The following is a 12,593-nucleotide window of genomic DNA, read 5'->3' on the forward strand; positions in this document are numbered from 1 at the left end:
CATGCATCCTCCTCTGCTGTCACCTCTTGCTGCATCACAGTCATGCTGTGATTACGGATCTGTGTCCCCATCTGTCATTTCCCCACAGCAATCACGCAATCACGCAATCACACACACACACACACACACACACAGAAGATCCAATAAAGAAGAAGAAGATTCCACGCTTCAGGTGCTCTGGACTTCAATTATTCATGATCACACACACACAGTGAGAGCCGGCAGCCACCCAGGTACCTGAGCTCTGGAATGGTTTCATCCAGCTGGATTTGAAACACGGATGAAGCCAAATTAAGCCTTGAGGGGCAGCCAACATGTATTGGCGAAGTATGTCTGCATCATATTCATGTTTGAAGGAAGAACCTTCAGGGTGAATGAGAGACAGGGATCAGCCGGTGTGAGCCAGAGGCAGAACAAACGGCAGGGCAGTATGGAGCTCAGCGTTTCACAGGAAAAAGTCAATTACACTGAAGAGAACTGAGCGGAAGGGATGTAGTTCACTGCTGACAGACAGGAAATGCATATCTGTGGGGGAAAATAGCTTCTAAGGAAAATATTTTTTGTCATTGACACATTTTTTGAATTAGCCTAAGGAGCCTTAACTGTTTTTTTAAAACATAAATTATGTAATTATGTACATTATACAATGCTTGTGTCTGTGGAGTTTCTCCAAAGCATTTCTGCTTGGTTTCTGTGTTCAAGTCAAACTACACCGTTACAAGTTAAGTTACACAGTCAAGCTCCATGTGAGAGTCAGCTTGAGTCCACTATGGTATGGTATTTTACATATTGGGCCCTATCTTGCACCCGGCCCAGCACAGCACAGCACAAAGCCTGACGAAGTGTCTTTGCTAGTTTAAGACCGACGCAGTTGTCAATTTCATTGTTATTTTAACAGAGCATTAGTAAAGTGCGATTAGGCTTCTGCACAGCACGCATACACTATGCTTGTTACACACACACATGCAAAAGATTACAAATGAAAATATTACGGCGCAAATCCACCATCATAATAGCAATGTGCCAAGGTATAAACGCACCTGCCTTTTAAAGGGAATGGGAGATGACACACTGATTGGTTTATTGCATGTTACGCCCAAAACACACATATGAATTAATGAAAACCATGCACCTGGCGCACGGACCCTTTTTTCCGCTGTCAAACTAGCAAAAGTGGATTTGGACATGCACTAAACGCACCTGCGCCAGGCACTTCACGCCGTGCGCTTAAATCGTTAAAATAGGGCCCATTGACACAAAGACCAGAGACCTGTGGCAATACAACAAGACCCTACCAGACCCAGTTTGACTGAATATAAATTGGTCCCAGACTGACAAAGGACCCCTGAAGATCTTTACTTCTTATTTCTCAAAGGAGAAATTTACGTGCTCAAATGCAATAACAAAACATCAAAAACAGCAAACGAAGATGACAAAACACCTTCATGCGAGTATGGCTATGAAAGCAAGAGCATCCGCCCCTCACCTTGGTCTTTCCCAGCTGCCACTCTGCACTGCTGCTGTCGTAGAGGTGCAGCAGCTGGAGGCAGCTCCCCCTGGGGTCATCCGCCTTCATCACGCCCCGCATCAACACCTTGTACCTGGAGAGGGGGTGAGGCAAAGCAAAAAGTTACAAGTCCTGTCGTCCCGTTGTGGCTCATGCGACAGGGCAGCAAGGATCTTGTTTGCATCATCCATTTTTAGCTTATGAAAATGATGGGGGAAAAAGCACCCAAAACATTGAAAAAGTGACAAATACAACAGAAAAAGTGACAAAAAAAGTCAGAAAAAGTGATAAAAATGTTGAAAAAAGTGACCAAAACGTTGGAAAAAAAACACAAAAACATAAAAATAAAAAACTTTTAAACAATATATTGTATATATACAATAATATTTTTAAATACACTAATTTACTATGTGAGACTATTTGCAGAACATTGGAATTAAACAGACATCTGCAGGTTATTTCGGTATCTGAAATTTCTCTTACTATGTGAGTGTAATATATGAAATCTCGTTGTGCGGGACAAACCTGGAGCAGAAGTCTTGGAAAGGTCTCCGGATGGGGAAGCCGGTGCGTCGGATCTTGACCGTCTCCAACATGCCAGAATATCTGAGCTGGTTCAGAACCAACGTCTGGTCGAACTGGTCAGGCATCTAGAAACAGACAGTGTTGATGTTGTTGATGTTTAGTCAAACACGAGGAGGCTGAAGACAGTCGCTTTCACATCGGAAACAAATATCTATAAAAAGGTATTGGAATTATGGTTAAAGGAAGCAAACATTGAAATGTCAGCTAGTCATCATGAACATGATCAATGCTTTCTGTTACTCTTTGTTAAAGCTACATTGTGTAAGAATTTCTCCCATCTAGCGGTGAAATTGTATATGACAACCAACTGAATATTATTTTCTAGCCCCTCCCATTCGGAGCGCGTTGTAACTCCTACGGTGGCCGTATTATTCCAAGAAGTACGACTTTGTCCGTAAGTGTTTCTTCCAGTCTAATAATAGTTTTACGTTTTTGTTATTTTGGAACCATTTCATTGCTAACATCAGCTATCAGGTTCCCAAACGAATGCAAGCTAATGTTGGTAAAGTATCAGCGTGATCCCCAGTCTTCAACAGGCTTTCAAATCTGTCGGCAGATCAAGTAATCTTCCCCTGGCATTCGTCACGGTGCCTAAAAGCGCAAAAGGTAGATGTATGTCCCTCTTTGGCTCGTGTATTTTAAAGATGGAGGCGCAACGTGGCAGAATACATACATGTGACTTGCTCGTATGTTTCCTGAATAATTCTAAATGGCAAATTCTACGCTTACGAGAATACTTTGATTAGTTGGTGGAAGTAATTACACATGAATGAGCACATATTTGTGAAAGAACAAAGGGGTTTTTGCTAAGAATCAACTCAAAAAATTACACAAGGGAGCTTTAACACTTCCGGAGTTTAGTGTAACTCCAATGTTATTTTACACTTAGCTTTTTTTATTACATATTTAATAAAGGACTATATATCTATTGCTGGTATCGTCTTGTTTTCATTATATTTCTGCTGGTTTCCGATGACAAGACGTCATGTTGATCTTTTATATATTTAAATAACAATACGGAATAAAATAACAATGAAATATTGACCCTAAAACACAAAAATAAACTTGCTATTCAAACGTGTACCCGAAACAGAACAAGCATCTAACATGTGCAACAACATCATCTGACAATTTTCATTCAGTAATAACGAGGCACTTTAACACCGCAGGACACTTTCATCAATGTTCTTTTGTAATTCAGTCCAGTCAATGCAGTCAGCTGCTTTCACGACACTTTAATAACATTATCGATTCATCTAGGTCGCCATACACAATGTGATCCCATCATCCTGCAGCGTTTGACGTGGCTGTAATTTCACAGCTGTGGTGATTGATTTTAGATTGTGACTCCATTCCTGTTTAAGAGCCGGTTTAGAGCGCTGAAAGTGTTATTATATAGGAGACTTTACTGTGATGGAAGCCGTTCTGTATTAATGTTTGCATTCTGGGTAGAAAAGAGAATAAAATTACACTGATATGGTTTTGTGGTGGCAGGTTCTTTCTTTCTGGGCACTAGGGGTATAAGTGGAACAAGTTAAAAACACATCTGTCACTTTATGAAGTTCTTATGTCGAAAGCAAACAGTTTAGTCTATTTCCACATTTAACAGACCACTGTAATCATGTTTGTGTCCATCTCATAAATATAGTCCAATATTCTCTCTCTTTTAGCTCTGCTTTGGTCTCCACCAACTCCTGGGGAAAATATCTGTGTCTTTAGCTGCTCGATGTTCCCCTTTCTTCACCTGATAGTCTCTTACTGTGTCTCTCTGTGTACAGAGGGTTTATCAGAGCTTGTTTTGATGAAAACAGCCAGACATAATATGACACTATAGGACTGCAGATGTAAATTAGCCTAAGGCTAACTCTGGTGCAATGCATCAAAAGGTCACATTTATGTTTTAATTGCACATTGTCCCTTACAAATAAAATAAAATTGAAACACCCAACATATGAACCAAAAGAGGCTAAATAGTTGCATAAAAATCTTGTGCAAAAGGACATTTTTTCCAGCTCTTTAAATTCTTTTGAGGGCTGACTCTGTCAAACTATGCCATATGATGTTTGCAGCTAAACCACACGCCACTTCTATCCCTTTAAACGCACGTACAGCGATTCACATACATAACACTGCATTCCACTCATTCACAACTTTGAACTCAGAGAGAGAAGTGCGTACGACAGCAGCATCCTTCAACAAATCAAAACCCTCCAAAAAACACACTTGGCATTGAGATCCCATTATTACTTACAGAAGTGCATTCAGTGAAAGCCATTTTCCCGGGGACCCCTTTCACCCTGTCACCTCAGTGGGCGTAGGGGAGCTCAGAATAAGACGGGGCTTTCATACCGGCTTGTAATGCCCCCTTTATTCAGCGCCCATCTCCCCTGATAGCCCGTTGATGGCCCATTTGCGCTGCTGAGATGAAGGCAGGTCAATTCACCACCAGATCTTGACTGAGTGATTGAATGGCGCCCTTTAACTGCCACCGGCCCCACGGAGGACCTAATTTGCATAACTGACATTTGCATGGACGGTTTGCAGCGTACAAAGCCGAGCCGTGTCAGGAAGCTGCCCTCTGCCTCCTGTCTTACTTTACCACTGTTTTCTATCTCTATAGTTTCCTCTTTTCGCTCACATTCTGGCTGCATCTGGGATGTCAACAACCACTTTTTTACGGGAGGCATATAGAGTTGCCTGACCGACTTGGTAAATTCAATTTCTCCTTTTTTCTTCTTTTCTGCCTTTATTTTAGTCTCTGGAACACAATCTGGAGAAGTTGCATGCTGTGTCAAGGGCGCTGCCTCCATGTCAATTTGAAAGACAGATAAAAGGTTTGCAGCCTGTGCTTCCTCACTTCATCTTTGACATTTTCGATTTCAAATAGGCCCATTGTGTCCTTTTTGTTCAGTATTTTTTAATCATGAATAAAGTAAAGCTGCATGAAGTGAGAATGAATAGCTCAAACTGACATGAATACAGCCTTTCTACCTTGGAAATTACAGTCAAGTTTTGAATATTTTACAGAAGAATCTGTATTGTTATGGGTAAAATTGTGTGGTGGTCATTTGCAATATCCATCTAATGCCTTTTCTATCTTTAGAGCTTAGTGCTTATGGTGTTTAATGTTTGGCCAAAATCATATGGACGCCAAAGATACTTAAGTATAGTTTGGTCTGTGGTTGTTTTTCCTGGTTTGGGGTTCTTAGATCCAGTGAAGAAAAACCTTAATGCTTCAGAAAACAATGAGATTTTAGACTGAAGTGTTCTTCTAACTTTGTGTTTGTCTTTTCCCTGTTTCAAAATGACAATGCCCCCGTGGCCCATGCACACAGCCAGCTTCTTGACTGAGCTCTGACTTCACTCCCATCCAACACCTGTGGGGTGAACTGGACCGCAGACTGTGAGCCAGATCTCATCACCCAAAATCAGTGTTGGGCCTCACTAATGGTCTGGATGGGAGTACATTCCTGCAACCAGTTTAAACATCTGGTGGAAACACTGAAACCAGACAAGAGGAGGCTGTTATAGTAGCTCATTAATTTCCAAGGTTTTTCTAATTCCCCGTTTACTGTCACATGTAGCTGAAATGTTCAGATGTCAACATACTTCTGGCCATGTATTATGAAATTTCAAGGTTTTTAGAAACTTGTGAGATTCTTTGAAAAATATGCCTCTTTTAGCATCTTTCATTTAAAGATGTTTTGGGGCAATATCTCAACTGTTACGGAATAAGTTTGTTGGAGCCCAGCAATCTATTGGCTCAGAACGATAACGGTGATGCAAATCAACATCCAGAGGCGGACAGACCATCTCAGGCCTCTGCAGGGGCATGACAACAATACCCTGAGGGGTAAACTCAGTGTCTTTCTCAGCCCAACTTCCCTGCTAAAAGACTCAGAGCTCAGGGCATTCAACAGGACAAAAGGGGGCGTGGTAGTCCGCTCCCCAGGGGGTTGGGAACTGACGGGGGGGGAAGACACAGAAAACAACCAAACTCAGGATGAGCCGTCCATCATTCACCACAAATAAGAAGGTACAGATAGTCTGAACGTGGCATAATCCTTAAACTTGTTACTTTAATCATTTTTCATTCAAACATTCACGTATTCCAAAAAAATCAGATGAATGTCTTGACCACTAACTCTAGACCTCCATTGAGAAACACAAGTTTTGGAAATCTTGAAGTTAGGATGCCCATTTGTGTAAATGCTAAAACACATCTGGAACATCTGGCCCAAGCTTCTGACACACTACTGTCTAAATACTTTTATCTGGATCCTGTGTGAGCAATTTTACATTGACTGTCACATATGGTTGGAATTGCACTTCAGCGCCCTGAGATGCAGCAAGAGATAATAAGTATCAAATTAGATTTTCTCATTTCTTCAGGCAATTTTGGTGCTCTTTAGGAAAACATTTAGTATAATACAGATTTTCCCTTTAGAGTTTTATCCTCTCTTTTGCGGCAAAAAAAGAAACCTTGTACTCGAAACCTCAAATAACTGTGCAATTTGTACTATACATTCCTAGGTGTTGGACACGCTGTCAGTACCCGATCCGTGCCGCCTGCACGATCCATTCTGCACATACGCAAAATGTTCGCGCATGCGCTGATGTACGATGATTTACGACACTGCCCGATCTGTTCCACGCTTCCGGTCGACAGCCAGGCAAGCTAACGTTAGTTTAGCTAACAGCTAATTTGGCTAACCGCTAGCTGAGACAGCATGTAAACTTTAAAAGACCCTCAAAATAAAACTTGAAAATAAACGTTAACATATATAACAGCTGTTACATCAGTTCTACTTTACTAATTGTGCTCATTTAAAATACAATCAGTCAATACTGCTCTTTATTGTTATTACTGTAAAGTCTTAATTTAGCTGTAGCTTGCTTTTCCCATTAAGTTTGACTTAACGTTATTTTAGACTGAATCTAGCTGTCGGCTAGCGGTTAGCCGAATTAGCTGTTAGCTAAACTATTGTTAGCTTCCCAGTGGAGGCTAGCGTGGAACAGATCGGGCAGGTTGTAAAACAGTATTATCATCTGCGCATGCGTGAATATCTTGTGCATGCGCAGAACGGATCGTGGTACAGACACACCAACAAACTGCTTCTTTTTCTTTGGACCAACAGTCCAAAAGCCAAATCATTACAGAGAAAAGCAGGAAATCCTCACATTTGAGAACCGTTGTCATTTTTGTTTGATACATATTTCTACATATTATTGTTGTACCTTCAAAATTGGAAGTGTTGGAAGACTATGCTCTCTTTAGGGATCAACATTCTTACTTTAAACAAGAGGACATCTAAGAGCACCTAGAACCAAAAGATCTCTGGGCTTCTTTGTTCAAAGTCTTGTTTGCTTCTGGGCGTCCAGGTCTGAATGTGGGAGCCAGCAGGGATTATCACTCACTGCTCAGTAGGGGCTCCTTCACTGGGCTTTGGGGAATCCCTGGAACAATGTTTACCGCTCATAGAAGGACGCAAATCCAATCTAAATCCCTGACCCTGCTGGATTTAAGTGTGAACCAGTTTGGAGGAGGTTTCTCGTGGGTTTGAATTTCTCAAAAACGTGAACGAGTCAAAGCGAACTTGCACAGGTGCTACTGAGCTGAAACCATTACAAAAAAAGACAGACAGACCTTTATCGTGGATAATTAACCCGACATTAGTTGCACAGAAAATTACCTCCAGCTTCTTTGTGCAAGTTCTGGTAATAAATCAGAACAAATGCTGTTAGCGTTTTTGTGCAGGTTGTTTGTCACTACTGAACAAAATGTCTTGAATCAACACCAGTCTGAACCAAAATTAAATAACAATGAAAATATCAGAATATCAACATGCTTGACAAAGAGCAGCTATGGTCTAGGGATGCAACTAATGGTTTCTTCTTCCATTATTGATTGATCTGACACTTATCCTTTCAATTGATCAATTCATGTTTGAGTCTATCAAATGTCCAAACGCAGTGGAAAATGGCCATCAGAATTTCCCAGAGCCAGACCCTTTTTTCATGGTCTTCTTATTTTGTCTGACCAACAGTCTGAAAACCCCAAACTACTCAATTTACAATTTACAATATAAATGAAAGAAAAGATGCCAATTATCACATTTGAGAAGCTGGGACCAAGCAAATGTCTGGCATTTTTGCTTAATAAATGATTTGCACAAAACATCTCAGCACGTTAACATACACAAATTACTGCAATTACTTCCCGTGGATGATTGATTTTAGAATTAATAATATTCTGCATTTCTTATTAAAGAATCAACAGCAAGGAAATCTTGTTCCATCGACCACAAGTGAAATCCCATTAGTAAGAGAACAGAGCTGTTCTTACACAACGATCATCAGAGAAACTACTTTCCCATCATTATCATGTCATTAACGTAACAGTCTCCTAATTATGTATTCAACCTCAATCATGTTTTGCATTCCAAGCTCGATCATAATCATTATAATGGACTTACAAAGCATATAGACCTGCAGGCTCCATCTCAAGTCACATGTTTTCTTTTCCTTCTTGAAATTCAATATGGATCGATTCGGTTCTGAAAGTCTTCAAGTCCAATTAACGAGACGACAAACAGGAATCATCAGAGCGGATGTCTGCTCGTCCAGTGCTTGGCATTTTAAAACTACACAGCAATAATAACACTGATGGGTCTTATTCTTGCAGTTGAGTTAGTTAAGAAACAAGTTGTTGCATCTTTTTCAGGGTTATTTGGATTGGTAGAAAAATGACATAATGGTCAGAATTTGGTTTTACTTGAACATGCAACTCGATTTTTTCGAACAGAGAGATTCTACCTGATCAGCCTTAACAGCTTTCTAGAGCTATACAGATTAATCCCTCAATCAATTATTGTCAACTATTGAATAAATCGCCAACTATTTTGATAATCCATGGATCGGTTTGAGTCATTTTTTTTATGAAAAAAAGTAAAATTTCTCTAAGGTCAGCTTGTTAAATGTGAATATGTTCTAGTTTCTTCTCTCCTCTGTGACAGTAAACTGAATATATTTGAGTTGTGGACAAAACAAGACATTTGAGGATGTCATCTTGGGCGTTTGGGAAACACTGATCCACATTTTTTCACAATTTTCTGACATTTTATAGACCAAACGACAAAATCCATTAATCCAGAAAATAATTGAACAGATTAAACAACAATGAAAATAATCGTTAGTTGCAGCACTACAGCTTTCCCCACCTTTGTACCAAATACAAGCCCCTTGCAATAAGAAAACTGCAGCAGTCCATATATTGATTTAGATCACTCTTAATTACCGCTGCAGCTCTATTATACTGTCTGATTAGCTATGTTTGGTCCAAAAATCAAAACTGATTGAGCAAAACTGAGTTGGAAGTGAATTGCCATCATTCAAAAACCCATTTAGACATTTAAATGCATGCTTAATATCTCTTTTTTTTTAAATATTCATAAGCAGATGCCACAATCTTCAGTAAAAATAATCTATATATATTTGTGTGTGCAAAAAAACTACAAAAATGGAACTTGCTAGAAGGATTCCAAACTGGATTTGTGCATCTGTCATGTAGCTGAACACAAACCGCTGTCTCTCACCTCATTCCACAGCACTAAAACCCTCCGCTGAACACTTAAACCCCCATGCAACAAGCGTGCACTTGAATGCACCGCTTCCCATTTGAAATAAAAACGCATCAGGTCTCACCGTGCATCGTCACTCCGAGCTTCGCTTCTTTCAGGGTTTGTCAGATCAGAGGAGACAATCGGGGAAAAGAACAGAAAAAACTTCCCAAAGCTGCTGTCTATCTCTCTGCGTCTCTGCTCAACAAACTGACCAGCTCAGACACACACATTCACACACACATTACACACACACACATTACACACACACACACTGCCACCACAGAGTCAAACAAAGGCTTTCAAACCCAGAACTCCACTCCCCTTTTTGTGTGAAGAGGGAGGGCCGTGGTTTCCATGGCGATGCGTCTCCTGCTGAGGCTAATTTGTGCGGGGCCACTTGTAGAGAGTGAGTGTGTGTGAGGGTGAGTGTGTGTGTGTGCATGCATGCATGTGTTGAGAGCAGTGACTGAGTGACTGAGGTTGAGAGAGAGAGAGAGAGCAGGCTGTTTACGTTCAAACGTGGTGCGGGGACATTTGTGTGTCCACTGAGTGCAGCTCCCTGGTCCATCAGGACCAGCATGATGCTGCCTCAGACGGTCTGGACTGGACGGAACATGATCGTCTATCAACTACAGTACTACGAGTCATCGATACATATCATGTGTGATCTTATCCTGTTTGTTAACTTATCATGAGATACTTCACATAGCAAAACAGTAATAAAGTAAAATGCATGCATCTCTGTATGCTTATTCATTACCTAAAAGCTGGGACACTCATATATTCATACATAAATGTATGTGTGTGTGTGTGTGTGTGTGTGTGTGTGTGTGTGTGTGTGTGTGTGTGTGTGTGTGCGCGTGTCCTAGTTTGGATAAATCGGCATGCTGCCACAGGTTTTAAATGAGTTACATTCTGCAGGTCCTTTCGGATTTGGCCATCACTATAGTCTATGTATGTATGTATGTATGTATGTATGTATGTATGTATGTATGTATGTATGTATGTATGTATGTATATATATATATATATATATATATATATATATATATATATATATATATATATATATATGTGTATGTACAGTATGTATGTATGTATATGTATGTATGTATGTATGTATGTGTGTGTATGTATGTATGTATATGTGTATGTATGTACTGTATGTATGTATGTATGTATGTATGTATGCATGTATGCATGTATGTAAAATATATTTACATTATGTTTACGTATATTGGTTTTGCTTGGTTTAGTCTTGGGGACTAAATCTGAATAAGTAAAGTTGGATTAATTAAGTTTTACCTTATAATATACCTATAAAAATGAGCTATTCTATTCACCAGTCCATTTTCATTTGTTCCAAACTAATCAGTAACAAGCGAGTAATCACATACAGTTTCTAAATCAGAATGAAGGTTGAATCTGAACATGTTAATACAGATTCCTAGTTTCAACTGATAAATAACAGGAACGGGTGAGATGTGTGTATGTAATTGTGTGTTATGCAGTTTGTTCTGCAGACACAAAAACACACAATGTGCTGCCAACACGGATTCAGTCAAAATCAACACACACACACACACACACACACACACACACAAACACACACACGATGGGGTAGCTGTGGTGACGAGCGACTGCATTTGATGAGCGTAGATGATGAGGATGACAGCTTTTTATGAGCGAGCGAGTGAGCGAGTGTGTGTGAGCGTGAATTGGAGTTGCTGTGCCGACACAGACACAAAGGAAAATGTCTGTAAATGCTGACATCTGCCTGCTGATCCTCCTTTCATCCAAACTGAATCCTACGTCTGTCAGCTTAGAAGCAAACACTCAAAGTGTACCGATCACAAAATATAAAGTTATAAAATTAAAACAAATAAGAGAACAAGAGTTGATTTGAGGGACTTTTCGTAATAATGTAATGTCTTTATTTACTCATCAAAAGAATTTTAGTGCTTTCGTTTTTTATTTTATTTTAAAGGTAATGAAAAAAACACTTTATATCCCCACGGTTCTTTTTTAGCAAGCATGTTCTAAAAGATAATATAGACAAATTCTGACTAACGAAAGAGGAGATTTAAACAGGAGAAAAAAGACGGATAAAGAGGAAATCTATAAGCTCACAAACTAAATAACGTTTTTGGTTTGGTTCATTTTAGCCAGTCCAACTAATCTCTGTGTTTACGTTCGGTCCGAGACAGAGAGAAGCATTTAAAATGTTTTATGTAAAACATGTAAAGTTTAGTTGGAAAGGCTTTACGTACAATGCTTGTCTGGATATCCAAGAGGGTGAGAATACAAAGATAGCATGGCCCACAGTCAGAATCGACACAATCATGAGAATAAAGGTTTTTAGGTTGAAATATCCCAAAATTTTCCTTTACGAGGCAGTTATCAATATCTGATCTGGTGTCACTAGCCGATGTGAGTCGAGTGCAGATGTGAGTTGCGCATGCGTCACTTTGCGACATCCCTGCGATCCCTGATGTCAGCTCTAGATTCGAGGCTGAAGTAGCCGACAAGAACCTGCTAACGAGAGACTTCTGTAATGTCAATACAATGAAAATGGACCTACGTAACGAAGTTGGTTCACTGCTGGCTTCGAGTTAGCAATCAAACACAACAAAGGCTGTCACTTGAATGGCGTTTTAACATAACGTTAGCAATCAAACAATCATAGATAGCAAAAACATTTTTGAAATGATTTCCATCTTCTTATTGTTTGTAAGGAGAAAGGTTTATTATTTTATGGATTTCACAAATTTCAGTATGACACAACGTCATGCCGTAAGACGTTTAAATCTGAGCATGCGCGACTCACATCTGCACTCGTCTCACATCGGGCAGTGACACCAGTAGACTTAAAACACAGG

The 12,593-nt window shown here is 39.9% G+C and overlaps 1 protein-coding gene across 1 annotated transcript in view; it reads right to left on the reverse strand.

Annotated features, from left to right (window-relative positions):
* Positions 1–12,593, reverse strand: part of myo10 (myosin X) — a 172,598-nt gene that overhangs the window by 33,754 nt on the left and 126,251 nt on the right. Inside the window, exons 20-21 of the mRNA XM_028592842.1 lie at positions 2,033–2,157; positions 1,487–1,601 (exon numbers count right to left, since the gene is read on the reverse strand). Coding sequence (XP_028448643.1) covers positions 1,487–1,601; positions 2,033–2,157 — 240 coding nt within the window. The remainder of the gene's footprint in view (positions 1–1,486; positions 1,602–2,032; positions 2,158–12,593) is intronic.

This window comes from Perca flavescens, chromosome 12 (genome assembly GCF_004354835.1).
Source record: "Perca flavescens isolate YP-PL-M2 chromosome 12, PFLA_1.0, whole genome shotgun sequence".
NCBI classification, from domain to species: Eukaryota; Metazoa; Chordata; class Actinopteri; order Perciformes; family Percidae; genus Perca; species Perca flavescens.